General features: G+C 45.2%; 1 protein-coding gene across 1 annotated transcript; it reads left to right on the top strand.

The window, feature by feature from the left end:
* The first annotated feature begins 4,791 nt into the window (after positions 1 to 4,791).
* Positions 4,792 to 26,897, top strand: LOC311103976 (uncharacterized protein). Its single transcript, XM_084145613.1, has 47 exons — positions 4,792 to 5,001; positions 7,202 to 7,393; positions 7,928 to 7,950; positions 8,198 to 8,233; positions 9,445 to 9,537; positions 10,219 to 10,290; positions 10,859 to 10,903; positions 11,405 to 11,458; positions 11,978 to 12,031; positions 12,197 to 12,250; positions 12,432 to 12,485; positions 12,751 to 12,804; positions 12,933 to 12,977; positions 13,130 to 13,183; positions 14,208 to 14,252; positions 14,391 to 14,444; positions 15,097 to 15,195; positions 15,319 to 15,363; positions 15,538 to 15,636; positions 15,795 to 15,848; positions 16,050 to 16,157; positions 16,965 to 17,018; positions 17,222 to 17,320; positions 17,540 to 17,593; positions 17,731 to 17,829; positions 18,184 to 18,291; positions 18,588 to 18,641; positions 18,757 to 18,810; positions 19,014 to 19,058; positions 19,293 to 19,499; positions 19,673 to 19,834; positions 20,170 to 20,223; positions 20,514 to 20,621; positions 21,013 to 21,066; positions 21,196 to 21,249; positions 21,623 to 21,784; positions 21,946 to 22,053; positions 22,350 to 22,511; positions 22,726 to 22,833; positions 23,158 to 23,211; positions 23,329 to 23,436; positions 23,657 to 23,710; positions 23,849 to 23,956; positions 24,062 to 24,344; positions 24,593 to 24,783; positions 24,911 to 25,153; positions 25,573 to 26,897. The coding sequence occupies exons 1-47, from the start codon at positions 4,920 to 4,922 to the stop codon at positions 25,717 to 25,719; spliced, it is 4,350 nt and encodes a 1,449-aa protein (XP_084001739.1). The 5' UTR covers positions 4,792 to 4,919; the 3' UTR covers positions 25,720 to 26,897.
* The last annotated feature ends 1,019 nt before the right edge of the window (positions 26,898 to 27,916 follow it).

Below are 27,916 nucleotides of genomic sequence, written 5' to 3'. Positions count from 1 at the left end.
TATTTGTAGTCCAGATAGTTAAAACCCCATAACTAAATATTTTTATGTCTCAGATTAAGTCAGTTCGTCTTTTGTTCCAGACGTGGTGGCTAGACCTTAGCTGTAAGAAATCATGTTGAGTGTCACAATTTCATTGACTTGGAATGAAACGAGAGGACCCAAATATTATGGTAAGCGACAACTTCCTCTCAAAATGAGCCAATGGTTTTCTACGAGCCAATCAAGTCACAGTTTGAGGCCTTTAATTGGCTCATTCCGAGAACTTTAAGTCAGTAATTTCTATTTTTCTCAAGTCATTTTTAGAGAGATTAGTTTTGTTTGTACATTTGTGTGTGGCTGGAAGCTGTTTGAGGACCTATCTACTGCATCCAGTGTCCATAGATGTCCATATGATGTCGCATTTCAACTATGCTCACACAGAATAAGTCTAGATGTACTTTCCAAATGCACATTTCTCTAGAGTCTAGTACAGAAAGTGATTAAGATAACAAGTTTCTGCAAAATAATGCTATTATTACTACAGACAGAATAGAAACATGTATTTTTTTATGAATGAGCAGCATACGCTTTTCCTTCCATGATTTACTCATGATAATTGAGGTCCTGCAGTGCCATTGGGTCCATCTTGCATTCCTCTCCTTCTTTCCAGGTTTGCAGAGATTCCTACTAATTTTCTGTTTTTATGACGTTGCCGGTTACCACAAAGAGGATGGGACCCTTTCCAAGAGGGAACAGCTGTGGTGAAACACCAACCTGAGTGAAGCTGGTGTTTTCAGAGGCATCCCCTCAGTCTCTTGAAAGGGCAAGGAGGGTCCCAACACTTGTTTGCTCAAGACTGACACCCGCCCATCAACCAGTCTCCTTGTCTCTGTCTTCTATTTTCCTTCAACAAGCAGTGCCAGTAGTTGTTGATTAGATGAATTACACAACGCTCCAAGATGGAATAATATGAGGATACGTGGCTGTGCCTCAAGGGTCAGGGCTCAAGGCTCTTCATGGGCTGCGTTTACGTAGTGATTGCAAAGTTAAACAAACCAACTCTATGCACACAGACAATTTCTATCAATTTCCACAGACATTTTTTACAAAAACACATTTATTTGAAGAACAGTGCAGATGCAAACTTCGGTAACAGAATGACGGCACAAACAGAACAAACTGTCATTCTGTTACCAAACTTTGCATCTGCACCGTGGAATTGCCCATATGTAAACTGGCATGCATGTGTAAACTGCCCTTTACTCAATTACTGTACCCCATTAACATGCAATTTTTACCTAACATGCTCCTCTGTGGTTTCTGACATAATCATGCAGGGTTGGGGTCAATGGCATCTCAATTCAATTACTGGCATTGCAAATCTAAGTGAAGATGTGCAGCTCTTAATAAGCCAACTGAGGTGTTTTGGTTGGCCAAGAGATGAAGATCCTTTTTTTATGCTGGTTCTGGACAATGGCGAGATCATAGAGGCCTCTGCATTCTCTCTGCCTCGCTCTGGCCCTCTGACTGAGTGATCAAAATTACAGCCCTTTTCGTTGCAGCCTCCCATCTCTCTTCATGCTGTCTTTCCACCATCAACAGTCCATGTCCAAACACTCATAGGCCTAAATGTCTTTCCTTCCTCGTTTTCTTTATCCCTTTCTTCCTGAGGTGAAAGCAATATGGCTGCTGCAGCCACCAGCTATAGCAGCGGAGATTTCCATCACACTGCTTTTACACATTCATATATCGTTACGAGCATATGGTAATGTTGCCCCACTTCTGACCTGATAATCATTTATTTCCTGAGTAAACACAAGTCTTCATCTAACAAAGGAATTCTAAACACTTGTTGGACTAGCTTTTCTCTCTCTCTCTACCCACATCAGGCTTTGATACACTGAGAACTAAGCCAAGGACAGGGCCTTGAATTACAGGCTTGTAGTTTGACTTTTTAATTTGAGATATCTGACACTTTTGCTTGTCAATAGTAGCCCTGTAACAACTCCTTCATTAGCTAATCCTTCAGCGTGACCATGTTTATGTATTTTTTTTAATGTAGGCAACAACAAAAACATTGGTGGCCATCCGCTCGCCATAACCACAATTTACAGGGCGTTATAACGTGTCCACGTCGCTGACACAGCTTGAAGAGTCCCAGTAATTCCAGGGGGTGACAGCAGAAAACACTTTGTCTTTTGCGGTTTCACTTGACATTCTTACTGCACGGTCACGTTTCAATTTTAGGGGCGATTCGATTTGGAGAGTTTGGGGGAAGATTAGACAAACAAAGTAACGCCGCCAAGTATGGAAGCATAACCTCAATTTATGTCGGATATGACTTTTACACGACCCAGCGGTCTGTCAAAAATAAACACTTTTAGTAGTCTAGGCCTACACAAGCCAATCAAGAAAAAAAAAGTGGCCAATATGTAATTGCAGTAACCAATGCGTAATTGGAGTTCAGTCTTTCTTGTTTAACATTCAACATAAATATACAGTCTTCCATCAAATTACGTTTCTATTTTAATCTTCTGATCTACAAGTGACGCTGAAATTGCATCATCAAAAATAAAGCAAGAAGGCTTACATTTACAAAATGTAGGGTATTTTACGCACGTAAAAAAATCACAAAACTACGGTGAATTTCATTGATCATTGTAGACATATAGCCTATCCAACATGCGGTTGATCTGAGTGAAACTATCTTTAGGACGGATGATTTGGTCGTAACGGCCATCTATCTCATTCACACAAATGCCGGGCGGCTCGCCATTGGTCCTGTAGACTTTGGACTGTACAGCAGTCTATCCTAAATGCCACCTATCCAAATGGAGGGTGCATTCACGCAAAGCAAGCTTCCCTGCATAGCCCTTTCTCACTGAATTTCCATCATTATGAGAAACAAATGAGAAGCCAATCATGCCACGTTCTGTTTTTATAAAATGGTACAATGCACCTGTAATTTAGTCCCAAATACACCTGATTCAGAACTCGAAATGATGAGGTGGCGCTTTCTATCTCAGAGAAAGCATTCCATCGTCATCGTCGTAAAAAAAGACAGATGCATTTCTTGGATAATGTGAAGGCACGTGAGAGAGGTTCAGAAGTGAAGGGAAAGAGCAGGGATGGGATTGAGTAGTTCTGCTCAAAGATGCAACGTGTCTGCAGTGCAGAGAAAAGACTGTACTGATGCCAAAAAATGTATTTTTCATAAGAAAGACGCAGGCGCGTCTATGGAGAGGTGTCTTTTCTGTGCGTGATAATTCCAGTATGGGCGTTACAAAGCAGTGCCTTTGGCGACCTACAATTACACTTTATTCACTGATATCTCATTGTATTGATTTGCTATATGTGCATGTGGATGTTGTATGACACCTTCATCTGGGGAGTTAGGATGCTTTTTGATTCGTTATAGCACGACTAACAACAATCTTGAGAGAGACAAACGTCCTAAATAAATACATTATTTTTCGCTTGGAAACGAATTATTCCATTGTAAAAATTCCACATCTGTTTCTGTCATTCTAACTTTTTTTGCGTGTATATGGCTGTGCACAGAAGTTCTGCAGCGTACACATGACCAGCAGAAGTAGAAGAATGAACGGTTTCCATCCACAGAGAGAATCAGCTATATCTTCTTCAAACAGGCTATAACCGGGAGTTAATTGACGGTATTCTCCTCAGGCGACCTGTAGTGGGGTTGATGCCAAGATTAAAGAAGTGCTAGCAATCCACAGGCAATCCATTTTCCGACCTCTCAATCCACGTACCTTCCGAAGCGGAGCTCATATCCTATGAACTATACCATGAACAAATGTGAAATAAAAACTTAAAATTGCAGCCAAAATAATACTATAGCCTAAACTGTGATGTTCCACTGTGCCACATAACGACACTACACACACTCCTCCCCTAAACTGTAGCTCAGTAAGGCCTAGCAGCCATCCTTTCAGCAAATCAGGATCCTTATCGATATGATGATGATGGGCTACATGCAACAGGTTATCGAATATCCATGTGTTATCGAAAGCCTGCACACCTCTCCCAATATGATCGGTCATAGAACTTCAAAACACATTTACTACAAAAACGAAAATAATCTTAGGAATATTTTCGATAGTGCCCCACATCTGGATTCATTCGATGAGCAATTTCACCTTAAACAAAAATGTAGGCAAACGTTTCCGATAGATACATTTCGATCAGAAATATCCCAGGCCTAGACACAGAGGTGTATAGTCCTGCTAAGCAACAGCCAATCCATCCCCACAGCACAATAAATGGCAACGAAACCGCAGCTCCTGAGGGAACAGTGCATGCCCAATTTAGTGCCCAAGTTGATGTGGCACCTTTTACTCGTAAAAGTAAGCCTGTGCTACAACTGCAAACCATTCAATATTGACAACAAATTAACATCTGCCTGGAAACACACAAGCGAGATAAGCAACTTAATTGAAGTCCCTTTCCTGTGCACAAGTCGTTTCTATTTAATTGCAACCCTGAAGAATCTACAGACAGTGAGCTAGCTATCCAGGCCCTCCTCGCCAATCGACTTTTGGAGATGTCATGTCCTGTCGTCTGTCTAAGCCAGGATAGGGGATGATTTTTTTACTAAACCTCCACTTTATCTAGAAAGATCCAAGTTTCCTGAGACTTTAAGGTGAAAAAGTGCCTATGACACCCCCTTTGCAATGATGGAAGGAGGGACTTTTTTTTTCATGAACATGAGCATGCTGGAGCTTTCTGGTGTGGCCAGCACCTCCCCAAAAGTTTGGAATATAAAAGGCAGGGCAAAAAGTTTCTGTAGGCAGTAGGGAGTTTTCTGCGGGGTCTGGATTGGAAATACAGAGGACCGGACCCTACTTGTATGATTGGAGTCTAACGGAAAAAATAACTTCCCCCTCGCCTCAAAGAGTCTACATGTCTAATATTTAGACATGTTCAGCTTTGTGGATATTCGGTTAGCGCTGTTGCTCAGCGCAACAGTGCTTTTGGCAAGAGGACAAGGCGAGGACGATCGTAAGTGTCACTTTTCAGTCTATCCTTGCCTCTATTGTCTTAACGAAATTGATATGGAAAGACGGTGGGTTGAAGGAGAAAAGTGATTTTCATAGGAAAAAGGTTTGGTGACGACTGAGCCATTCAGATACATATGCATATTAGGATACATTTCTATTCTTTATCTGTGGTAAATGTTTATTGATTGTTGACTGGTTACCTGTTTTTTGTGGGATTCATAAGGATAGCCTACCTCTTGCAGCTTGAGCATAGTGTATGCGCATCATTGCTTGTGGGCCTTCTCACGCGTGCCTTTGGAACGAGGTGGTACAGGTTCCAAGGCTTTCCCTTCCACTCGTTATTTGATACCCTGGAGGTACATTTTAACAGCTGGAAATATTAGAACGCATGTACGGGATAGAGGGGAAGGCTACAAGGCATGCCAACTATCTGCCCATTGGATTGAGTGGAATTGAATAGGCCTATATGGCTCAACAGTCTGTAAATAAAGGATAAATGTATTCAGTTGGTTATTGAACAATAATTCGTAGCCTTAGGCTAAATGTCAGCCAAGTGGAAAAGGAACAGGGTCATTCCTGAACGATGGAAATTTTGAACCTAGAGTTTTTCTAAATGGCATATAGCCTAGCATATAGTCATTTATCACAGGTAGGCTACATCTTTTCAAATATGTTTTTTAAAAACGTTTGTAGAAAGAATACAGTGACCTAAACGTTGAAGGAGAGGACAAAGCATCATCATGCGCAAATTCCCTATAATAGTTTCAAGCTCAGTTATTTGGCCTAGGTAGCTACTTACAAAAAGTGTATTCTAATAGAGATAAAGGATAATAACCTAAATGCATTACTTATAGACAAACTACATAAGCAGTTTTAAGTTATTTGATGTATGATGTCAAATTGTCTAGACTGGTTGAGTATAGGGTTTATAGTTGCATCTGGGGCGGACAGATGTGCAAATTCGCTCTACGGCCCTGTAGCGCCACCATGTGGTTTTGACATGCAACTCCACCAACATTTAAACGCTTTCGATGAGCCCCCTACCCTCCCCTTAAATTTTTTTATGATAATTGATAACACATTCAGAGTTCGGAAACTTTCCACTGAGGGAAAAACGCTGGCGCTTGCCAACCCGACAGTTTTCAATTATTTCAGCAGCGTTTGGAGGACAGCATAGACGACGTGGACCTTTTCCACTGACTCAGTCAGGGAATTTTATAGGCCTATTGTGGGACATTTTTAGACTGTTTCGCCCTCTACAGTCAAATCGTAGTAACTCCTGTAGACCAACATTGTTGGTTTGGACACAGGTAGTCCGGCTCTCGGCTAAACAAAGACCACAAATTAGCCACCAATACAATAAAACATACTCTATTTAGAACTATTTCTAGCGCTAGCTGGGCCTACTTTGGAAATGCAATGTCTGGTTGGATATTCATTAGTCTGGTTGTATATCCAACAATAAATAAACAAACTCAAGACAGATTTTCTGAGGTAGTCAAGCCTGATGAGGCCTGATGAGTATACTACAAAGCAGAATCAATGAGTTTGCCAGCTAACTTTAATAAAATAATCAGAAATACCTATTGATTTTCTGGTTCATTAAGAAAATTAAACTTAAATATGTGTTTTTGGTTCTTGAGTCAATTAGACCATGCCCATTTCAAGTTTATCTTTCCAAAAAATAAGTTATTTCAGAATATTTAGGCAAGTTATCTCGGAAACTCATTTTACATTTCAAATATATTTGTCAACATAAATGTAGGAAATAGGCCTTACTTTAGTAATTTTCCAGGCCTTCTGTCCTGTTGTTCATTCCTATCAAGACTTTATGCATTACAAATACATTTGTCATTTAGCACAGTGTTTCTTAACTCCAGTCCTTGTGTACCGCCAACAGCACACATTTGTGTTGTTGCCCCGGACAAACTCACCTGATTCAACTCGTTGAGGGCTTAATGATTCGTTGACAAGTTGAATCAGTTGAGCTTGTCTGGGGCTACAACAAAAATGTGTACACCCTGGGCATACTCGAGGACTGGAGTTGGGAAACGCTGATTTATACAGAGCGACTTTTGGTGAGTGCATACATTTTCGTATGCATCACCTGGTCAAGGCGTCATCACATGAGCATCCGTGCCTTTCTAGGTCAACATTGAAGGCAAGTGTTCTAAACTATTTCCTCTCTGCATCTTTCTCAGGCACCGCCGGCAGCTGTACGTTGGACGGTCAATTCTACAACGACAGAGATGTCTGGAAACCCGAGCCATGCCAGATCTGCGTGTGCGATAGCGGCACCGTCATGTGCGACGAAGTTATCTGCGAGGACACATCCGACTGCCCCAATCCAGTGATCCCCCACGACGAATGCTGCCCCATCTGCCCCGACGACGGTACGCCGATTTCCTCCCGACGCAACGCTCATGCGCTCACGGAGTTTACTTTAGAGGCGCAGGCGCTCCCAGAATCAGTTTTGAAAAGTTTTTCGAGGCATCAGAGGGACTGTTCGGCTTTTACTTTTAAGGGGTTGGACAGCATTTTATGGATGGCCAACGAGGAATAAACTTGGATTTACCTTTATTCCAATCACACCAGTCATTTTTCCCCCTTTTCTTCCGAAATGGGATGGGATACTATTCAGTGCTTCAGGCACATATTATGCGCATGTCCAGTCTGGTAGCACTGCCACCTCATAACTACCTTTGGCCTTCCTTTCAACTTTGACCTAGTCTCAAATTTGGGCATTTGTGTACATTTTCATTAGGCCTAGTTCAGACATTGTAGGCCCCTATTAGTTCTAAATCTAATAACATAGGCCTAATGTACAATTTGAATGCACACTACAAATATTTAATTTGTTTACTGTTCAGACTATTTCAGATAGTTCACATTTTAATCTAATTGTTGTTTTTCTGTTACTACCATAGGCTTCCAGGAGCCAAAGGTTGAGGTAAATATGATATTATGATCCTTATTGTTATTAACTATCAGATAAGGCTAATATAATTCGATGTTGTATTACTGTTCATGTTTAAAGTGTACTTCACATGTATTTTTGATTGTTGATTCATTATAAACACATCATTGAAACAAATCTATTTGATCTTACACTGCACATCTAGTAAGGCCATAGGACAATAAGAACCACATCCTCATTTACAACCATGACCTAATGCTACTATTTCCCCTTCCAATAGGGACCCCAGGGTGATCGTGGAGCCAAGGGAGAGCCAGTACGTTTCACTTCCTTATTTCTATCATGCTTTGTATTCACTTTCTGGGGGCCAAAACCTAACAAACATGAGATACATGCAAAACTTCAAGTCACAGTTTTTCACTAATCCTCCATTGACAGAGGTGTGTGGACGTTAAAGGTTTGCACCTATATCCCAAGTTAGGATTTGGCCCTTATGTTCTGGTGTCTTTTTGTACTTGTGTGCCTCTTGTCTCAGTTTTAAAGGACAGGCCTAGTATCTTGCACATCACTCATAATGACTGTTGTATTAGCTCATAATACTCATAGCAGAGTTTTGGCCTATATTAGCTATTAGTAGATTCTGCTTTTATGTTGGTAATGTCTGACATGAGGTTAGATTATTATTGAAGGCAATGGATAGACATGTACATCCAGAGTCTTTGGAGTTTACTATTGGAGCTAAATGGCTAAATAGTTGACTACTATCTTCATTATTTAAATCTCAATTCATATTTTTCAATTGGTATAGATGTTATACTTCAGCCAAAGCCCAACCTGTCTAGATACCCATTTGGTGACTAGTATTTTGAGATATGTGGGGATTTGTATTGGGCCAGCATATGCAGATATAGTGTGCATTTATTGGAATAGAAATACAATTTCTTAACTTGAGGAATTCTACTCCATTTCAAATGAATTAGAAGAATAATGTGGTTCTCACAATCACAATATCTGGGACAGTGACTGGTTGGCCCTAACCAAATACTTAAAGTGGGTACAGTGTAGTGTTACGATCTTTATGACTTAAGTCACTTGGGATTGTCTTATAACTGAGACCATGCGTGTCATTTTATCTCTGATCAGTTGGCTGGATGGATGGATGGATGAATTGACAGACTGGTAGATTATTATACAGTTGGATGAACAGATAGATAGATGGATGAATGGAAGGAAGGACAGATAGATAGATGGATGTATGGAAGGACAGATGGATAGATGGCCTAATGTACAAGTAATCTGAAGTTATTACAGATATGACCCATCAATATGCTTCTAATATACTAGGGGCCTATATGCCTTGAGTTCACTCCAAACCCTAGGCCTATGTTAGCTTTTCCCTTGTCACTCTTCACTGATGCCTTATCCCCCATAGATAATAATGAAGCCCTTTTCTATATTCAATGACTACTACTATGTCTCTGTGATAGTTCATGACTAACCAGCTTCTTTCTCTTGTCTCTCCTGCAGGGAGCTCCTGGTTTCCCCGGCAACGATGGTATTCCCGGCCAGCCCGGCCTTCCTGGACCACCAGGACCCCCTGGACCCCCTGGCCTCGGCGGAGTAAGTATCTCAGGCCAAGATGGACGTTTAACCTACTTAGCACTGACCCGGAGTCTGCTTTGACCCAGGTCGAAAGATTAAAAGGTTATGCGTTAGACAGAGAACTGATCCTAGATCAGAGATTAGGGGCAGCTTCTGTTTTAAAGAAATGGGAGAAAGTGGCTAATTCTGACAGCTGGGTGGAGAACACAGCAACACCCTCTTATGATGTCACAAATCACTGATCTCAATATAGTCTGGACAGGCTCCAAATAGAGTGTTAGCGCAGTAAATACAACAGGAACTATTGTGCTATTTTATTCAGAATGGAAATCTACAAATCATAATGATACACCTCCAAAAAGAGTAGAGGCAAGAGCACGGCAGGTGTAATGCTAAGCTATCCTGGTTAGAGTGCAGTGCAGTCTGTATTTCAGCACCAGGTCAGGTGGACAGCGCCCAGCCAGGAGTGGACAGGGAGATAATGCCTAACACAGCTAGGGAACGCCAGAGAGGTAGTCACCCTGTAGATATGAAATGGATATGAACAGATCTGTCATTGATATGGACAGGCCTAGTGCCTTGCATTCTCTAGCCGTGTTAGGCCCATCCATATACTGTATGTCGAGATCACAGCACTGTTCTCATGATTCCCAATACTGACTGACTGTAACACATCTCTCCCTTGTGTCTCCCCTACAGAACTTCTCCCCTCAGATGTCTGGTGGTTTTGATGAGAAGAGCGGTGGTGGCATGTCCATGCCCGGCCCCATGGTATGGACATACAACTACAAAGAGCCTGTTGGCCAAGTAGTATCACTCACTTGTGGAATCTGTTTTATGTTTAGGAACAACCAAAAACTATGGCCATGAGAGACTTTTGCTCAGCAGAAGTTCTACAAATTGACCTCTGTGGTACTCCATAGGTCACAGCAAATACTATCCCATAAAACAAATATGATATTTTCATGTCTTATGTACTTCCATATCCACATTATGTAACAATATGAGTAAAATAACTAACACCATACATTACATGTTTGCGATATCTGCATAAACTTTGACTCTTCCTACTTTGTCACTTCAAAAATAGCATCAAACCCCTTGTTACCACTGTGTAGATGCCTTGAAAAGTTACTGATACCAGTATTCTAATATTACTCTTCATGATGTGACTGTCGGGCAATAGAATGTATACTTTGGAAGGACTTTAACCCTCGCCCACCCAACCTTTGGTTGATCCTTTGGTCAGTTGGCTCCTTCTCAAATATATATTCTAATGGGAAGACTGATGTGATTGGTCGATAACTGACTGATCGTTTCTTTTCCTTTTGATTGACAGGGCCCCATGGGTCCCCGTGGTCCCCCTGGACCTCCTGGCTCAAGTGTAAGTATCCCTTCCCTTTGTGTTCTAGCTGTTTAAGTGATATTTGTCATGTAAGGGAAGAGAACTGGGGTCAAAGGTCAAAAAGAGGTCAGTTTATGACCCTAGGTGAATTGCATGATGGGAGTTGAAGTCGCTCTCGAGTTGTTTCGTTGTTTTTTTTAAGCATATATGGCTGAATGTAAACTTAGTTTAATTTATAGGTTCCTGACCATTTCTATTTAGTGTCTGTTTAGTTCTTGTCATTTTATTTCAGTTTTAGTTAGCTCATAGTGTCTGTCATTGGCTTTACTTTTAGTTGACTATTTTTATAGCTTTTTTGTTCCTTTTTTTTTTTTACATTCAGTTTCAGTCTTCGATAACTATAATGACCGTGGGAATGTTTGACCCACAGGACTCATTGTCCCATGAGCTCATAGCCCATTGTCAACAGAACTAAACAATGTTGTTTTTTGGATGGATGAACATCATAGTCTGACATTGTCTCTTTGTCTCCCCCTATAGGGACCTCAGGGTTTCACTGGCCCCCCTGGTGAGCCCGGTGAGGCTGGTGCTTCTGTGAGTATCTCGTTCCGGAATCTTCCAGAAAATGATACACCATCATCTCAATATCACTTCAGTATCTCAATCCCTCATAAACACACACTTTGAGCTAAATTCTACATCATATTCTGCAGGGCAATACAATGCCAAAAGAAGAAAAATAGCTCAACATACAATAGCTTCACTTAAAAAACAACTTCCAAACAACCTCCAGACTACTAAGCCACCCATTACCTGCTGCATAGGTCTTTCCCTATCCTGATGCTTGGAATGGAGCCAACTAAGTCACAGGGTCACCCCCCCCCCCCCCCACATACACACACAACACAGACACACACACCCATCACCATCTTCCAATAATGTTTAGAATGACCTACCCATTAATTATGATTTCTAGATTAATGTCAAATGATCCTAGATTATTTCCATCACTGACACACACACACACACACACACACACACACACACACACACACACACACACACACACACACACACACACACCCTTCTCACCCAGTGGGTTATCTCTTACAGGGTCCCATGGGCCCCCGTGGTGCTGCTGGTCCCCCTGGGAAGAACGGAGATGATGTAAGTCACCAATATATCCATCATTAAAATCGACCATGTCCCAGGACAATTTCTGGGTAAGATATTCATAAAGCGGAAGGATTTGGATCATCATTTATTCCTCACCTTGTCTCCTCCTCTCCATCCCTCTCTCCTTCCTTCCGACCCTCCTCTCCTCCCATTCAGGGTGAGTCTGGCAAGCCTGGTCGCAACGGTGAGCGTGGAGCTTCCGGCCCACAGGTGAGTCGCAATGTCATTCTCCATCCATACACTCACTCTAGAACATTAGTGTCGAGCAATAGCACCTAATAGTCAGACACCATGAGACATCTCAAATACTTCAAGGGATGTTAAGACATCAACTGCACTGATAACATGTCTCGCTCTCTTTTTCTCTCTCTCTCTCTTTCTCTCTCTCCAGGGAGCTCGTGGATTCCCCGGAACCCCCGGCCTTCCCGGCATCAAGGGACACAGAGTGAGTCATCGCACCCCCAAACTGTCCTGGTAGAAGTTGCTCTCCAGAACAGATCCAGGATCAGCTAAACGTCCCCATGCCTAACCTTAACCATGAAGGGGATGCTCGTGAAACTGATCTTGGACCAGTGTCTGGTGGCAACATCAGCCTATACTTCACAAATAGCAGCAATAGAATCTGCCCTGTTTTCCTGTCCTCTAACCTTGTCCTCACTCTCTCCCTCTCTCTCTCTCTCCTCTCTATCACTCTCTACTTCCTTCTCTAGGGATTCAGCGGTCTTGATGGAGCAAAGGGAGAGTCTGGCCCTGCTGGACCCAAGGTGAGACCCCCTCTCCTCCATCTCTCCTACTGATGTTGAAATCACACACATCCCCCCTTTCCCCTTTCCCCTCTCTCATCCCCCATTCACTGACCTGTCTGTCTGTGTGTCTGTTTGTCCTTCCTCAGGGAGAGGGTGGTGCATCTGGTGAGAACGGAGCCCCTGGAGCCATGGTGAGTCCCACCTTCCATTTTGTCAGCAGACCTACACAAGAATATGAGTGTAGAGAGAAGATCACAGTCATTTTTAGCATTCTGCAATACAGTAGCAATGTGAATGGCAGCCATGATTACTTACCGTGCCAATATCTCTCCCTCTCTTTTAGGGACCCCGTGGTCTGCCTGGTGAGAGAGGCCGTGCTGGTCCCAACGGAGCTGCTGTAAGTCAACCCCAAAACCACCCCCTGTAACCAGTGGTGGAAAAAGTACCCAATTGTCATACTTGAGTAAAAGTCAAGATACCTGGGCCTCCCGAGTGGCGCAGCGGTCTAAGGCACTGCATCGCAGTGCTAGCTGCGTCACTACAGATCCTGGTTAGATCCCAGGCTTTGTTACAGCCGGCCGCGACCGGGAGACCCATGAGGTGGCGCACAATTGGCCCATCGTCGTCCGGGTTAGGGGAGGGTTTGGCTGGCCGGGATGTCCTTGTCCCATCGCGCTCTAGCGACTCCTATGGCGGGCCGGGCGCAATGCACGCTACAGTGTTTCTTCCGACACATTGGCTTCCGTGTTAAGCAAGCATTGTGTCAAGAAGCAGTGCGGCTTGGCGGGGTCGTGTTTCGGAGGACACACGGCTCTCGACCTTCGCCTCTCCCGAGTCCTTACAGGAGTTGCAGCGATGGGACAAGCCTGTAACTACCAATTGGTAAAAAAATTAATTAAATAAACTTTCAAGATACCGTAATAGTATTCCTTTAAAGTATTTTTACTTAAGTACTTTACACCACTGCCTGTGACCATAAACAAGGGGTGCAATAGCACCATTACAACATAGTCCTATTGACCCTATTCCTGTAGCTCAAGGGTCATCACAATTCCCAAGCATTTTGTATCTTTCAGATGTTTACTGATCAGTCCAGGACTAGCTTGTTGGAAACCTAACCATTCTTACTCTCAATCTACAAAATGCCTCAACCTGATTTACCTGAATGTCCTATATTGTTGAACATGAGTCTTGTATACTGGTCTCAGTAGGAAGCCATATTTTTATGTTCTAACAATTCAGGATGTCAGTTATTTAGTTTTACAGTGTCATGTTGGATTCTGACATTAAATGGTCAGCGATTTTGTTTGTTTACAATTTATGTTTACAGTTCAGCCATATTGGAATTGTACCCTGAAGGGTGGTAGCTAGTTGATTCTGACCCTGTTGTGCCTCTCTCTCTGCATCTTTCTCTCCTGCAGGGTGCTCGTGGTAACGATGGTGCTGCGGGTGCTGCTGGTCCTCCTGTAAGTACTAACGCCAGCTGTCTATTCACACAGTACACAACCATCAACAGAAACATATTGGTACACAAGCACACTTATTCGGTATTCATCATTTAGACTGTAACTCAATCCTCTCTCTCTTGTTTTCTTGTATTCTAGGGCCCCACTGGTCCCGCTGGTGCCTCCGGTTTCCCCGGTGGCCCCGGAGCCAAGGTAAGATGTCAACTTGCACCTATCCGTGTTCACACACCTGTATACCTTCTACCTTCTTACATTCTATCCTCCACCCTCTACCCTCACCCTCTAGCTCTTTCCCAGGGGGCAGTATTTGGAGAGGTAGATGAGATACAGTACATCCATTCTAGCACATAAGAAAACAACAAAACAACAATGGTAATAATAGTGTACACACTGCAGTGTTTCCAAGATAGTGGTATCCATTTGCACAATGCATGAAACCGTGTGTAGTTGGCTGCCAGTTGAAAGTCTATCCAGCTTCACTATTGTGATTGTGCCATGCCATGTGTCCTTGTGGGGTCAGAGGTCACATTGATTTATTTGGGGTCATGATGTGGATATGAATTTTGAATGGCAGCATAGTACAGTACAACCATATGGAAGTACTAGGGAGTAGGGTAGTACAGTACTGGTACAGTTGTACTTAACTTGGTAGCAATAGTACTACTAGAGTAGTACTTGTGTAGGGTAGTACTTAGGGAATGGACGGATGGGGTAGTGTAGTGCTAGTACAGTACAACTAAAGGGTAGTACTTGTGTAGGGTAGTACTTAGGGTAGGACTAGTACAATACTAGTTCCATGTTCTTTCTGTTCTTGCCCTGACCATGTCTATCTTCACCCCAACAGGGAGAGGTTGGTGCCCAGGGAGCTCGTGGCGGCGAGGGACCCCAGGGAGCCCGTGGAGAGGCTGGTAACCCCGGACCTGCTGGCGCTGCTGGCCCTGCTGTGAGTCTCACCCTCAGAAACCTCTAGTGAAATACACCTCTGGACTGTGTTGGTGACTTGAAGTTAAATTTGCTATCCTTGTGAGACTTTCCCCTCTAACCCTTTGGTTTGTATCTCTTGTAGGGAAACAACGGTGCTGATGGAAACCCCGGTACCAAGGGTGCCCCTGTAAGTATACACCTCACCCCACTCCTCAGTGAACTAGTGATTTTAGTTGTCATTGGTTTGTCTTGGTATTTGTTCAACTTTGGAAATAACCAATATTGTTGTTACTGATTTGTCTCTCAGTGATAATGAATCCAGGAAGTATAATGATTGTTGTCACTCTGCTGCCTCCTCTAGGGTTCTGCTGGTATTGCTGGCGCTCCTGGTTTCCCCGGACCGCGTGGACCCCCCGGACCCCAGGGTGCTGGTGGAGCTCCCGGACCCAAGGGTAACACTGTAAGTCCAGCTCCCTCTGACTTCCATCACTAAATATAGTAAAGAAATACAATTATCTATGTTATCTTGAAACGTATGTTGTTGCAATAACTTGGTCAGAATGCACAGACCATTGAGTGTGGGATCTGATAATGATGTTTGTTATTTCTTCATCCTAGGGTGAGGTTGGTGCTACTGGAGCCAAGGGAGAGGCTGGTGCTAAGGGAGAGTCTGTAAGTACACCTTTTGACTTAGTCTTTGGACAAATACGATCCACCAAGTCACCCATACCACATACACTGTATCATGTACTCACATACTCAGTCAGCAGTCCATATGTGTCTGAACTCTACCACTGTACTGATCCACATCTCAGCACAATGCCTTGCCACCCTCCATTTCTCTGACCTTCATCTTGTTTCTCCATTACCCAGGGCCCCGCTGGAGTCCAGGGACCCCCCGGCTCTGCTGGTGAGGAAGGCAAGAGAGGAGCCCGTGGTGAGCCCGGTGCTGCTGGTGCCCGTGGAGCACCCGGCGAGCGCGTAAGTACCCCAGATAGTCACACACTGTCCACTCTTCATCATAATGTTCTCCTGTCCTTTACATGTAGGCGTTCCCCCATTCCCTTTCACTGTCCTCCTTCCCCTTACTCTTAGGAGAGAGAGAGAGGAGGAATGTATGCTATAATAAAGGAACTAGCCCTGTGTTATAATCTGTTGACCAATATCTCAGTTTCACTGTCCTCCACTGTCCTCCTATCCCATATGTCCTCCTATCTCCTACTTTTAGAATACCCTCCCCCTGCCTCACTAAACTGTGTTCCACAATACTCTGCTCCACTGTCCTACTATTCCAAAGAACCACCATTGCATTACTGCCCCATACCCATCAAAATGATGGCGTTTGAACCATCCAATATAATGCTTTAAATCAACTATAGGAACTGGGTCAGTAGGAGAGTGCTATACAAGAACTTGGACATTTGTCTTTTTATACATCGTTTACTTCCGCACAGTACAGCTAGTATTGGCACACACCCACACAACGATGATATCTATGTCACTATTCCAACACATAAATAATCACATTATGACTTATGAATGCTAAGCTCATTGGAACCAATAGCTAGCTAATAACCTCTCTGGTTCCCAGTCTGCTAAATGTAACTGTAGCCCTCTCCCTGATGTTTCACCTCATTTGGCCACCAGAGAGCTGTGAGCGCTGAGCAGTAATGTAATGTTACTGAATGGTTGTGTTATGGCGCTGAGGTAGCAGTAATGTTGTGGTACTGACTGAGTGACAGACAGTGTTGTGGTATTGACCTGTGTTGTGTTTGTCGCCCCCTACAGGGTGCCCCTGGTAGCCGTGGTTTCCCTGGTGCTGATGGATCTGCTGGCCCCAAGGTGACTACACACACACACACACACACACACACACCTGAAACAAACACATACCTGGAACACACACACATCCACACCTGCAACACCCACCCACTTGTTCAAATGTATATACTACAGTGCACCTCCAAACGTTGCTACATGCTATGGTCACTAGCTAAGTACAGCAAACTCATCTCTCCATCTCTCTCTCTCTCCCTCCATCATAGGGTGGCCCTGGTGAGCGTGGTGGCGCCGGAGTTGCTGGACCTAAGGGTAACACAGGTGAGCCTGGCCGCAACGGTGAGCCTGGTATGCCTGGATCCAAGGTGAGTTAGACAGGTGGCCGGTCTCAGATCACTGGGCCTTTGTTATACACGATCAGTGTTGGATCATTATTCAACAGCTAATAGATACTATAAGAATGAAACCCATAGATTCATGTTAATATGGCATATCAAGATGTGTATGCTGCCTATGTTATGTGCTTATGTTACGGTTGTTATGTGCCTGACCTTTGCCCTCTCACCTTTGCCCCCCATCTCTAGGGTATGACTGGTAGCCCTGGCAGCCCTGGTCCCGATGGCAAGACTGGCCCCTCTGTAAGTTCCTCAGCTACAAATTCACCTGACCCTCACAACATCAAATCAACGACACTGATAAAGATGAAGACCTATGACTACGTCGCCCAATATCACTGTGGTCACTGACTCTCTCTCTCTACCCTCTCCTGTGACAGGGTGCCGGTGGTCAAGATGGTCGCCCTGGACCCCCCGGCCCCGTTGGAGCCAGAGGCCAGCCCGGAGTCATGGGATTCCCCGGACCTAAGGGAGGCGCTGTGAGTAACCCTTCTGTCTCTCGCTGCTCTTATTGGGGCACAATAATTGATGGGCTGATTCGAGAAATTAAATATGACATTGAGAGTTAACACAATGTATCAGTGGAGGCTGAGGGGAGGACGGCTCATAATAATGGCTGGAATGGAGTCAATGGAATGGTATCAAACATATGGTTTATGTGGTTGATACCATTCCATTGACGCCATTCCAACCATTACTATGAGCCGTCCTCCCCTCAGCAGCCTTCACTGCAATGTATGACATAGTTGTCCATAGCCTAAAACCTAGGTTTCAGTATACAGTATTGCTCTCTGATGGGAAATGAGCTAATGGGTATTTGTCTTCCCCTGTAGGGTGAGGGTGGCAAGCCTGGTGAGAGAGGAGTTATGGGACCCGTTGGTGCTGTTGGCGCTCCCGGCAAAGATGGTGATGTTGGTGCTCCTGGTGCCCCCGGTGTTGCCGTAAGTACACTTCCACCCTCCAGCATCCCACAATGCTTCACTCCCATTCTCCCCAAAGCTTTAAGGACAACATTCTTCAGCATTACCTGCACTGCGTCACACTTGCACACAAGCAAACACACTATCACTAATCCAAGCCAGCATGGAATCTCCTAGGAGACTGCAAAACCAAACCAAATGTTTCCACTCAGTTTGTTTTTGCTTACATTATATGGGGGTAACCCCCATCCACCCACCATTATGCCGGTCACACTGATTTTCCTAACCGACTCTCCTACTTCTTCTCCTCCTCATAGGGACCTTCTGGAGAGCGAGGCGAGCAGGGAGCCGCTGGCCCTCCTGGATTCCAGGTACAGCCCTGAGCTATGGGCAATAATCAGTATCTGACCAATCACAGACCTCCTCCTACTTCAGGTCCTCTGGCCGTTGGCTCACCTGTCTCTCTCTTGTCTCTTTCTATAACAGGGACTTCCAGGACCCCAAGGTGCTATTGGCGAGACTGGCAAGCCCGGAGAGCAGGTAAGAACACTACAGGAATACAGCACCTTTGGTGTTGTCACTCACTGCCTCATGCCTTGTCCTTGGTACTCATCACTACATGACACTTGACTTCCTGTCAAGATTTGTGACTTGACACAGCTGAACATTGAGCATTACAAATGCAGATCTCAAATCTCAAATCTCTAATATCTTCTCTCTCTCTCTCTCTCTCTCCTGTCTAGGGTCTGCCCGGTGAAGGTGGTGCTCCTGGTTCCGCTGGAGCCAGAGTGAGTATCCCAGAACAATAAAGACATAACTTCCTGGGTGATAGACTGCTACAGCTACACTGTTGCCAAACAAGACAACGGCTAACAGCTAAAGCAGCAACAGACTAGCACCCAGCCGACCCAGGCTAAAGACATTAGCATTGACATCGATAACATCCTTCATCTTATATACATGTGATGTGATGCTCTGGAACCAAAGTTGATGCCCTCTCCCCTCTCCTCTCCGTACCCCAGGGTGACAGAGGTTTCCCCGGTGAGCGTGGTGCCCCCGGCCCATCTGGACCCGCTGGTGCCCGTGGCTCTCCTGGCTCTGCTGGTAACGATGGTGCTAAGGGAGAGGCTGGTGCCGCAGGTGCCCCCGGTGGCCAGGGACCCCCTGGCCTGCAGGGAATGCCCGGAGAGCGTGGTGCTGGTGGTCTGCCAGGCCTGAAGGGAGACAGAGTGAGTACCGGTGCCACCCATCCTCCATGCCTAAATTCATGTTCATCAGTGGGCCTTGACTTCATACTTCTGTGGCACTACAGTGGACTTGACTGAGTCCATAAAAGCACTCATCCGTCTCTGTATCTGTATAACCCACGAATATACTAATTCAGCTATTCTTGTGTTGACAGGGTGACCAAGGAGTCAAGGGTGCTGATGGTGCTGGTGGTAAGGATGGCATCCGTGGTATGACTGGCCCCATCGGACCCAACGGCCCTGCTGGCGCTCCTGGTGACAAGGGAGAGACTGGCGCTCCTGGAGCTGTTGGACCTACTGGTGCCCGTGGTGCCCCTGTGAGTACCTCAGTCCCACCCTGTTACCACCTCTCCACAGACATGGCACAAAGACCTAAAAACATAGTTCCCCATGCATCCATACCACAGGCATCTCTCTATGGGAGTTAGTCTTGAAGCTTCAAATAGAGACCACATTGCCACAATGCATGAAGCAAAGCTCAAATGGTTCCGGAACCTACTGAGCACCAAAGAGAGCAATAAATAATGAAACTTAAGTAGAAATGAATGCATATAGAAGAAAGAACTGACCCACACTCATATGATGCTAGTCCCTGACCCGTAACACAGTCCTGACCTGACTAACCTTAACCTTCTCCTCTCTCCTCTCCCAGGGTGAGCGTGGTGAGTCTGGTGCCCCCGGACCCGCTGGATTCGCTGGGCCTCCTGTAAGTACACACACCTCTTCACCTGTCCTCATTTCACACAGAAATCACTTCTCAATTCACACAGAAATCACTTCTCAATTCACACAGAAATCGTCCTCAATTCAAACAGACATCAGTTGTCAATCAAGATGATGACTCGTAACATCTTGCACACTATGACGATTCTAAATAGATTTCATTGACATTAAATGAGACAGGCTTATCTTACCATAGCATCCAGTCTAGATGAACCTCCACACCAATCTATTCTACATTCACTCAATCACTTCTTCTTCTCTCTTCTCCTTCAGGGTGCTGATGGTCAGCCTGGTGCTAAGGGAGAGGCTGGAGATAACGGTGCCAAGGGTGACGGTGGTGCCCAAGGACCTGCTGGACCTACTGGAGCCCCTGGACCTCAGGTATAACACGTGTGACTGACCACTGGGTACCCACCCTGACCCATCTTAAATGGTCCTCTGTAGTTTAATTGGTAGAACATGGCAGTTGCAATGCCAGGATAGTGGGTTCGATTCCCGGGACCGCCCGTATGTAAAATGTATGCATGCATGACTAAGTCGCTTTGGATAAAAGCGTCTGCTAAATGGCATATATCATATTATCATATAGTTCTTTATTGATACACGTTAAAGTCATTACACAAATGAATGACACCATCATAGCCCTGCAATGGTACTATCAGCGACTTCAGCTGGAGTGTTGTTATATTGGTCTCCCCTGTAAGACCGCAGTATTACAGAGATGTTTGTATTGCTCTTGTTTACTGACTGAAGCACTGATGTGTCCACACAGGGTCCTGCTGGAAACACCGGACCTAAGGGCGCCCGTGGTGCTGCTGGTCCCCCTGTAAGTAACTTTGTATCTTGTCCTCCAACATCTCTCATCTGTCTGACTGTAAACGATAGCATTTGTAAAGTAGTATCATGCTTCCCAATCTGATACACTAGGTTGACCATTGTCTCTTTCTCTCTTTAGGGTGCCACTGGTTTCCCCGGTGCTGCTGGCAGAGTTGGACCTCCCGGCCCATCTGTAAGTACTTCTTTCTCTACCACCATTCCATTCACACTGAACCATGCTCATCATCCATCAGTATAGCAATACCCTGGCTCTGGCCATAGGTTCCACTTTAACCATAGGCGAACACTAAGCAAGCAAACCGCTCAATAATAGCTTAAAACAGCAATCCCACAACACAACAGCACAAATATCAATACAACATATTATTGTGCATCCAACCCAAGACATAACTGCATTGCCTGATGCCCATACAAGCATCTAGCTAGGCATTAGCTTAACATTTAGATGATCACAATACTGTCATCGATAACAGCCGTTGATACAGGTGTATTCGGTCAACTTCAGCCTCATCTCATACTCAACCATCCTCTCCTCTTTCTTTCAGGGCAACAACGGACCCCCCGGGCCCCCAGGCCCCGGTGGAAAGGAAGGACAGAAGGGTAACCGTGGTGAGACTGGCCCCGCCGGTCGTCCTGGTGAGCTTGGTGCTGCTGGACCCCCTGGTCCCCAGGGAGAGAAGGGACAGCCTGGTGGAGATGGTCCCAATGTAAGGAACCCTTTTTTGGCTGTCACTGTTACCCTAACAAAGTAACACCCTACGCTGACAAGCCAGATCAATACTAATACTCCTTTTGGAGTGCACCTGTAATACACGCTGATGGAGTTTAAATCTGACCTATTCTCTCTTTTTGTCCTTCTCTCCTACAGGGACCCTCTGGAACTCCCGGACCTCAGGGTATTGCTGGACAGCGTGGTATTGTTGGACTGCCCGGACAGAGAGGCGAGCGTGGTTTCCCCGGCCTCGCCGGACAACTGGTCAGTACCGCAGAGTGCTAGTTCTAGAACTTCATGTTAAATGCGTTAGGCTTTTGCAGAGGAGACACAGTTCATGGTGGATATCCCTAGTTTTCAGTAAGGCAGTGATTAGATAGTCTACAGGCCTGTCACAACGATGCTAAAGGCCCTCTGTGCTAGCTCTGCCAAGATGGCAGCCGACTGCAACGCTCTTGCAGTAGCTTCTGCATACAGTTCATACACCATTGCTCTACTTCAGTAGTGGTACTCTAGTGTTATGGTTGAGGTCTAACCCTGATCTTTGTTTCCTGCTTTAGGGAGAGCCTGGCAAGCAGGGACCTGGTGGCCCCTCTGGTGAGCGTGGACCCCCTGGACCCATGGGACCCCCTGGACTGGCTGGAGCACCTGGCGAGCCTGGTCGTGAGGGAACTCCTGGTAACGAGGGATCTGCTGGTCGCGATGGTGCTGCTGGACCCAAGGTGAGAGCTATGCTCATACACTGTCCTCAAGACAGATTCACCCCCTCACTTTGGGAACCAGCCTGTTGGTATACTGTAGACAATCTACACTGGGCACCATTACACGACTACTTGCATGGCTGAAAGAGCATCCAATAGTTTAATGTATTGGGATCATGTCCAGGAGTTTGATCTTCTCTTGACCCGTCTCTGTTCCTCTCTGTCCTGCCTGTAGGGAGAACGTGGTGAGTCTGGTGTTGCTGGTGCTCCCGGTGCCCCCGGACCCCCTGGCGCCCCTGGACCCGTCGGCCCCGCTGGAAAGTCTGGTGACCGTGGAGAGTCTGTAAGTGTCCAGATCCCCCGCCATTACTCCCTTAGACTGACGAGGAATACATAACTGGGGGCAATTCAGACATGATAATGTTCAGAGACCGTACTGTATGTTGACAACTGTTGTAGCCTCAAAATGGCCGCCCATCGCACAGTAACTAGTTAAGGCTGTAGAAGGGGTTGAGGTCTTTGTTTGTAGTCCTGTTAGAATATAGCATGTACTGGAGCTCCTAATAGTTGAGCTACATAGCCTTTATGACATGCCTTCGAGTTGGGATGATCAATTGAATTGATTGTCATATCTCTTTCTCTCTCTTTCCCTTTCTCTCTTCTTCAGGGTCCTGCTGGCCCCGCTGGTATTGCTGGCCCTGCTGGTCCCCGTGGCCCATCTGTACGTATATACTCCATCAAAGATTCATAAAACCATCACGATGAATACAACATCTGCTCTTCCACTCGGAGTCTGAGGAAAGGGTATACTGAACACTCCTGTCCTTTTCCCACCCAGGGACCCGCTGGAGCTCGTGGAGACAAGGGAGAGGCTGGCGAGGCTGGAGAGAGAGGCATGAAGGGACACAGAGGATTCACTGGCATGCAGGGACCCCCTGGCCCCTCTGTGAGTCCCCTGACTGATTTACAAATCAACAATAATAACACAAGTGACTCCAGCATAAACAAGGGAAATGGGTCGCTACCCTTTATCCAAATGCAGTAAACCATAAATAGCTAGATTCGTACATGCCTGCAAAGGCACAAGGAAGAGATATTTCAACCTTCTCCCTGTAATATTGGTGTTTGATATAACAGGCACCTTAATCTGTTGTTTCTGCCCATAGGGACCATCTGGAGAGTCAGGACCTGCTGGAGCCTCTGGCCCCGCTGGACCTAGAGTGAGTATGACCCACATTATGACAACTGTTACACAACTATCAGCACAGCAACATTATGACTGTGGATCACTTCTCTGATGACAATATGATGTGGATAGTCTACACTTTCGTATTAAGCTATGGCTCTCCCTACACTAGGGACCTTCTGGATCTGCTGGTGCCGCCGGTAAGGATGGTATGAGCGGTCTGCCCGGCCCCATCGGACCTCCCGGACCCCGTGGTCGCTCTGGAGAGATGGGACCCTCTGTAAGTCACTTCAACCACTTCAAAATCGGTAAATTTTGCTCCTTGTACTCCTCTTATTCTTCTTCACATCTTATCTTGGTTGGCCTTTGCTTCCTCCACATATAGGGACCCCCTGGCCCTCCCGGCCCCCCTGGCCCCCCCGGACCTCCCGGTGGTGGATTCGACATGGGCTTCATTGCTCAGCCCGCTCAGGAGAAGGCCCCCGATCCCTACCGTCACTTCCGCGCCGACGACGCCAACGTGATGCGTGACCGCGACCTGGAGGTAGACACCACCCTCAAGAGCCTGAGCCAGCAGATTGAGAACATCCGCTCTCCCGAGGGCACCAAGAAGAACCCCGCCCGCACCTGCAGAGACCTGAAGATGTGCCACCCTGACTGGAAGAGCGGTGAGTCGAAGAGTCATAGACCCATTCTAGACTACGGTTGCTTGCTCACCATTAGTCAAGAAATTGCTTGGCTTTGAGGAAAGCATGGAGCTGTATTGGTTCTGACAAGCTTTAGCATATTGTGTAAAGTCATCTTCAGTATACACAAGCTTGTTTAGTTTCTTGTGAGTCTTGCTGTCTGTGTAGTCTCAAAACAACAACAATCACATTGGATGTTCTTGACGCAATCCACTCTCTTCTCCATGCAGGCGAGTACTGGATCGACCCCGACCAGGGCTGCACCCAGGATGCCATCAAGGTTTACTGCAACATGGAGACCGGCGAGACCTGCGTCTACCCCACCGAGGCCGATATCCCCAAGAAGAACTGGTACACCAGCAAGAACATCAAGGAGAAGAAGCACGTCTGGTTCGGCGAGGCAATGACCGATGGCTTCCAGGTGAGAACCTCGGAGGGTCAAACTGTTGGGAAAAGATGACCATAATCGCACCATTCTCATGGATGAAGTGTCCTTGATGCTACCTCCAAACCATGCTAACTCCATTTCTTTCTCCTCTCCCCTACAGTTTGAGTATGGCAGTGAAGGCTCCAACGCTCAGGATGTTAACATCCAGCTGACCTTCCTGCGCCTTATGGCCACTGAGGCCAGCCAGAACATCACATACCACTGCAAGAACAGCATCGCCTACATGGACCAGCAGTCCGGCAACCTCAAGAAGTCTCTGCTGCTCCAGGGCTCCAATGAGATCGAGATCAGAGCCGAGGGCAACAGCCGCTTCACATACAGCGTCACCGAGGATGGCTGCACGGTGAGTCCTCCTTCCTCCTGTTACCTACTCTCTGCTGTATCTTAGTCTGTGTCTGCTCAGGAACTGTTCTAGAAAGAATCATTCCTCTCAGGAATGGTTCAAGAGAGAATTTCCTCCTTTTGAAGAGGTAGTTGGTGTTAGACTGTGGGTATGAGCAGCAGTAGTCTTGTCAAGTTGGAATTGGAAAGGGCTTTTGGGATTGTGGTGTTAGTATAGGACAAGGGTCTCTAGTTGGAAGCAGATGAGGGGCTTTGGGATAGTATCTGTGATGTTATTCCTCATAACTTGGTATAAAGTGCTTTTTCCAGGAGCCATCTTTTGAAAGGGTAAAGGGGGAAGGAAGAGAATGATTTAAATTGATTAGGAAATGGAAACTATGGATTCTGATTGGGCCTTTTTCACCTTCTCTCTCATCACAGTCGCACACTGGTGCATGGGGCAAGACAGTCATCGACTACAAGACAACGAAAACATCCCGTCTGCCTATTATTGACATCGCTCCTATGGACGTTGGTGCACCCAATCAGGAATTTGGCATTGAAGTTGGCCCAGTCTGCTTCTTGTAAAAAAGAAATCTGGACTTGAAATTGTTTGTGTGTGTATGTTTTTTTCTAGCAATCAGCCCTCTCAACCCATTTCTATGCATTTAAAAAACCCTAGAGTTTAATTTGGCCGTTCAAATGGTCCACTTGCTTAAAACTGCACTTCTGAAGACAGTTGGTTGTGTGTCATCAAGCTTTTTTGGGACCACTATTACCACCACCATCAACACCGAGGATACTTTAGAAGACTCAATGGTTTCACTGGCAAAAAGAAAATAATATATACTTGTAAAGTGTAAAATCCCCCCTGGAGTTTGACAGAAAAAACATCCCAGATACAGGTGACTTTTTTTTACCACTGCGGAAGGACAATGAAAAAGAAAATCAAATGCTTTGTACAACTTTCAGGTGATGTCAAATAAATCTTAAAAATGACAGTGAAGTGTCTTGTTGTTGTACCCACCTAGAGAAGCAGTTGTTCCTTCTGAAGTCACACGAAAGCAGCATTAGAGACATGGGTTCAACTTCTTTTTTAATCTTATGGCTACCTCAAAAAGGAAATCCACGTTACCCAGTGTTAGTGAACCCCAGGTTAGATTTTACACGGCAGAAGTATGGTTGAAAGTAACAGCTGCAAAAGGTGCTATTCTTCATGAGGTCCTGTCAGTGGAGGGTGATTTGAAATTGTGCTATTGTGTTGTCATTCTTGCTTGCAGGACCTTAGGTGCTAAATTAGCAGATTATCTTGATGTCAGTCGTAACAGATGTGTTTCAAGTGTTGGCTAAAACCTCTGCAACAGAGGCTTAGCAAGAGGTATACTGTAGTTAGGATGCACATGGTCCTGTCTAGTGTAGAATAAGCAGGTGGATTTGTTGTCTGTTTTGTTTTGAACATCTTTTGACACTTTTTGGTTGTTGTTTGTTTCGTTTTGAAATCCCCCCTTTTGTTGTCCAATTGCTTCTAGCAGTACCCCTCTCTCTCCCCCCATTGTTTTTTTTGTTTTTTCTTATTTTATGCGAAGGGTTTTGGAAAAGATTGAACACAGAAAAAAATTAAATATCGTCAAATTATGAGAGAAGCAGACACACCGTTGGGGGATTAAAACAAGAGGATATGTACCTATTTTGTATATGTATAAAAATTTGAGATGTTTTTAATTATTTTGGATGCTGAAATAAAGCATGTTAAGTGGTCTACCTTATGTTTGTCAGACATGATCTTGACTATTCCCTGACTGCCCAATGGACTTGAATGAGGCACAGCTTGCACCTGTTACAGTTGTTTTAACTGAAAGGAAGATTAAAGAAAATCTCAGAAATGTTTGCCTCTGAAGATTATATGCTTCTCAGAATCACGTAACATTTAAATTGGAGCCATGTCCAAGTCAACAATTAGTAGGCTAAAGTAAAATCACATGGTGGCCATTGTTAGTGTTAAAGACCGTTCAATAGTACAAACACAGCACAGAAGCTGGATACTTCAATACTCTACCTTTACAACATAGACTAAATGGTTTAAGCCTTTTTCTGACTTAAAACCACTCAGGGCCAAATCCAGTTTGAAGATGCATATCCAAGACATTTGACTTTAGTTCCCACGCTGTTCATCTCCTTTCGACAGGGTTGATTGAAATAGATATTCCATTCAGTTCTGTCACGTATATCCCCCAGTGATAACTATCCACATTGGCGCTCCCTTGGCGACAGCAGCGGTGCGCGACACCTCTGTATGCAACCAAATCTATCGTGCCAACAGTGTACGTATTGATGTTTACGCATCCATCGGCAAAAGAAAAACCACTACACAATTGAAATCCAATTTGTTTCAAGCATAGTTAATCCGAAATAGAAAAATAAATACAAAAGGATAACCATCCTTAAGACATTCTCTCTGATAGGTATTCAGTTGTGGAGACCCAGCACCGTAGTTTAACCATCTCTGCCTTTCAGTGGCACACTATTCAGGTGGGCTCTACTCTACCAGTTAGCCTTGAGTTGGCTTCACAAAGGGCCCGATTGTCCACCTTTTTGTGTCAGCAGGCAGCAGCATAGTAGGCGGCTACCCCCAAATTCCGGAGAGGGCAATAGGAATTGAATGAGTCTGTAAATTCCTACTTTTGGGCTCACATTTCTCGGATATGCAACATCAATATTAAGCACAAATAACGGCTTTTTGGCTAAATAATCTAGGCTACAAAATGATTTTAGTTCGGGTAGACTA

This window comes from Coregonus lavaretus (genome assembly GCF_964263955.1).
Source record: "Coregonus lavaretus genome assembly, chromosome: 28".
NCBI lineage: Eukaryota > Metazoa > Chordata > Actinopteri > Salmoniformes > Salmonidae > Coregonus > Coregonus lavaretus.
Note: the sequence above shows the minus strand (reverse complement) of the source record. Positions and strands in the feature narration are given on the sequence as shown.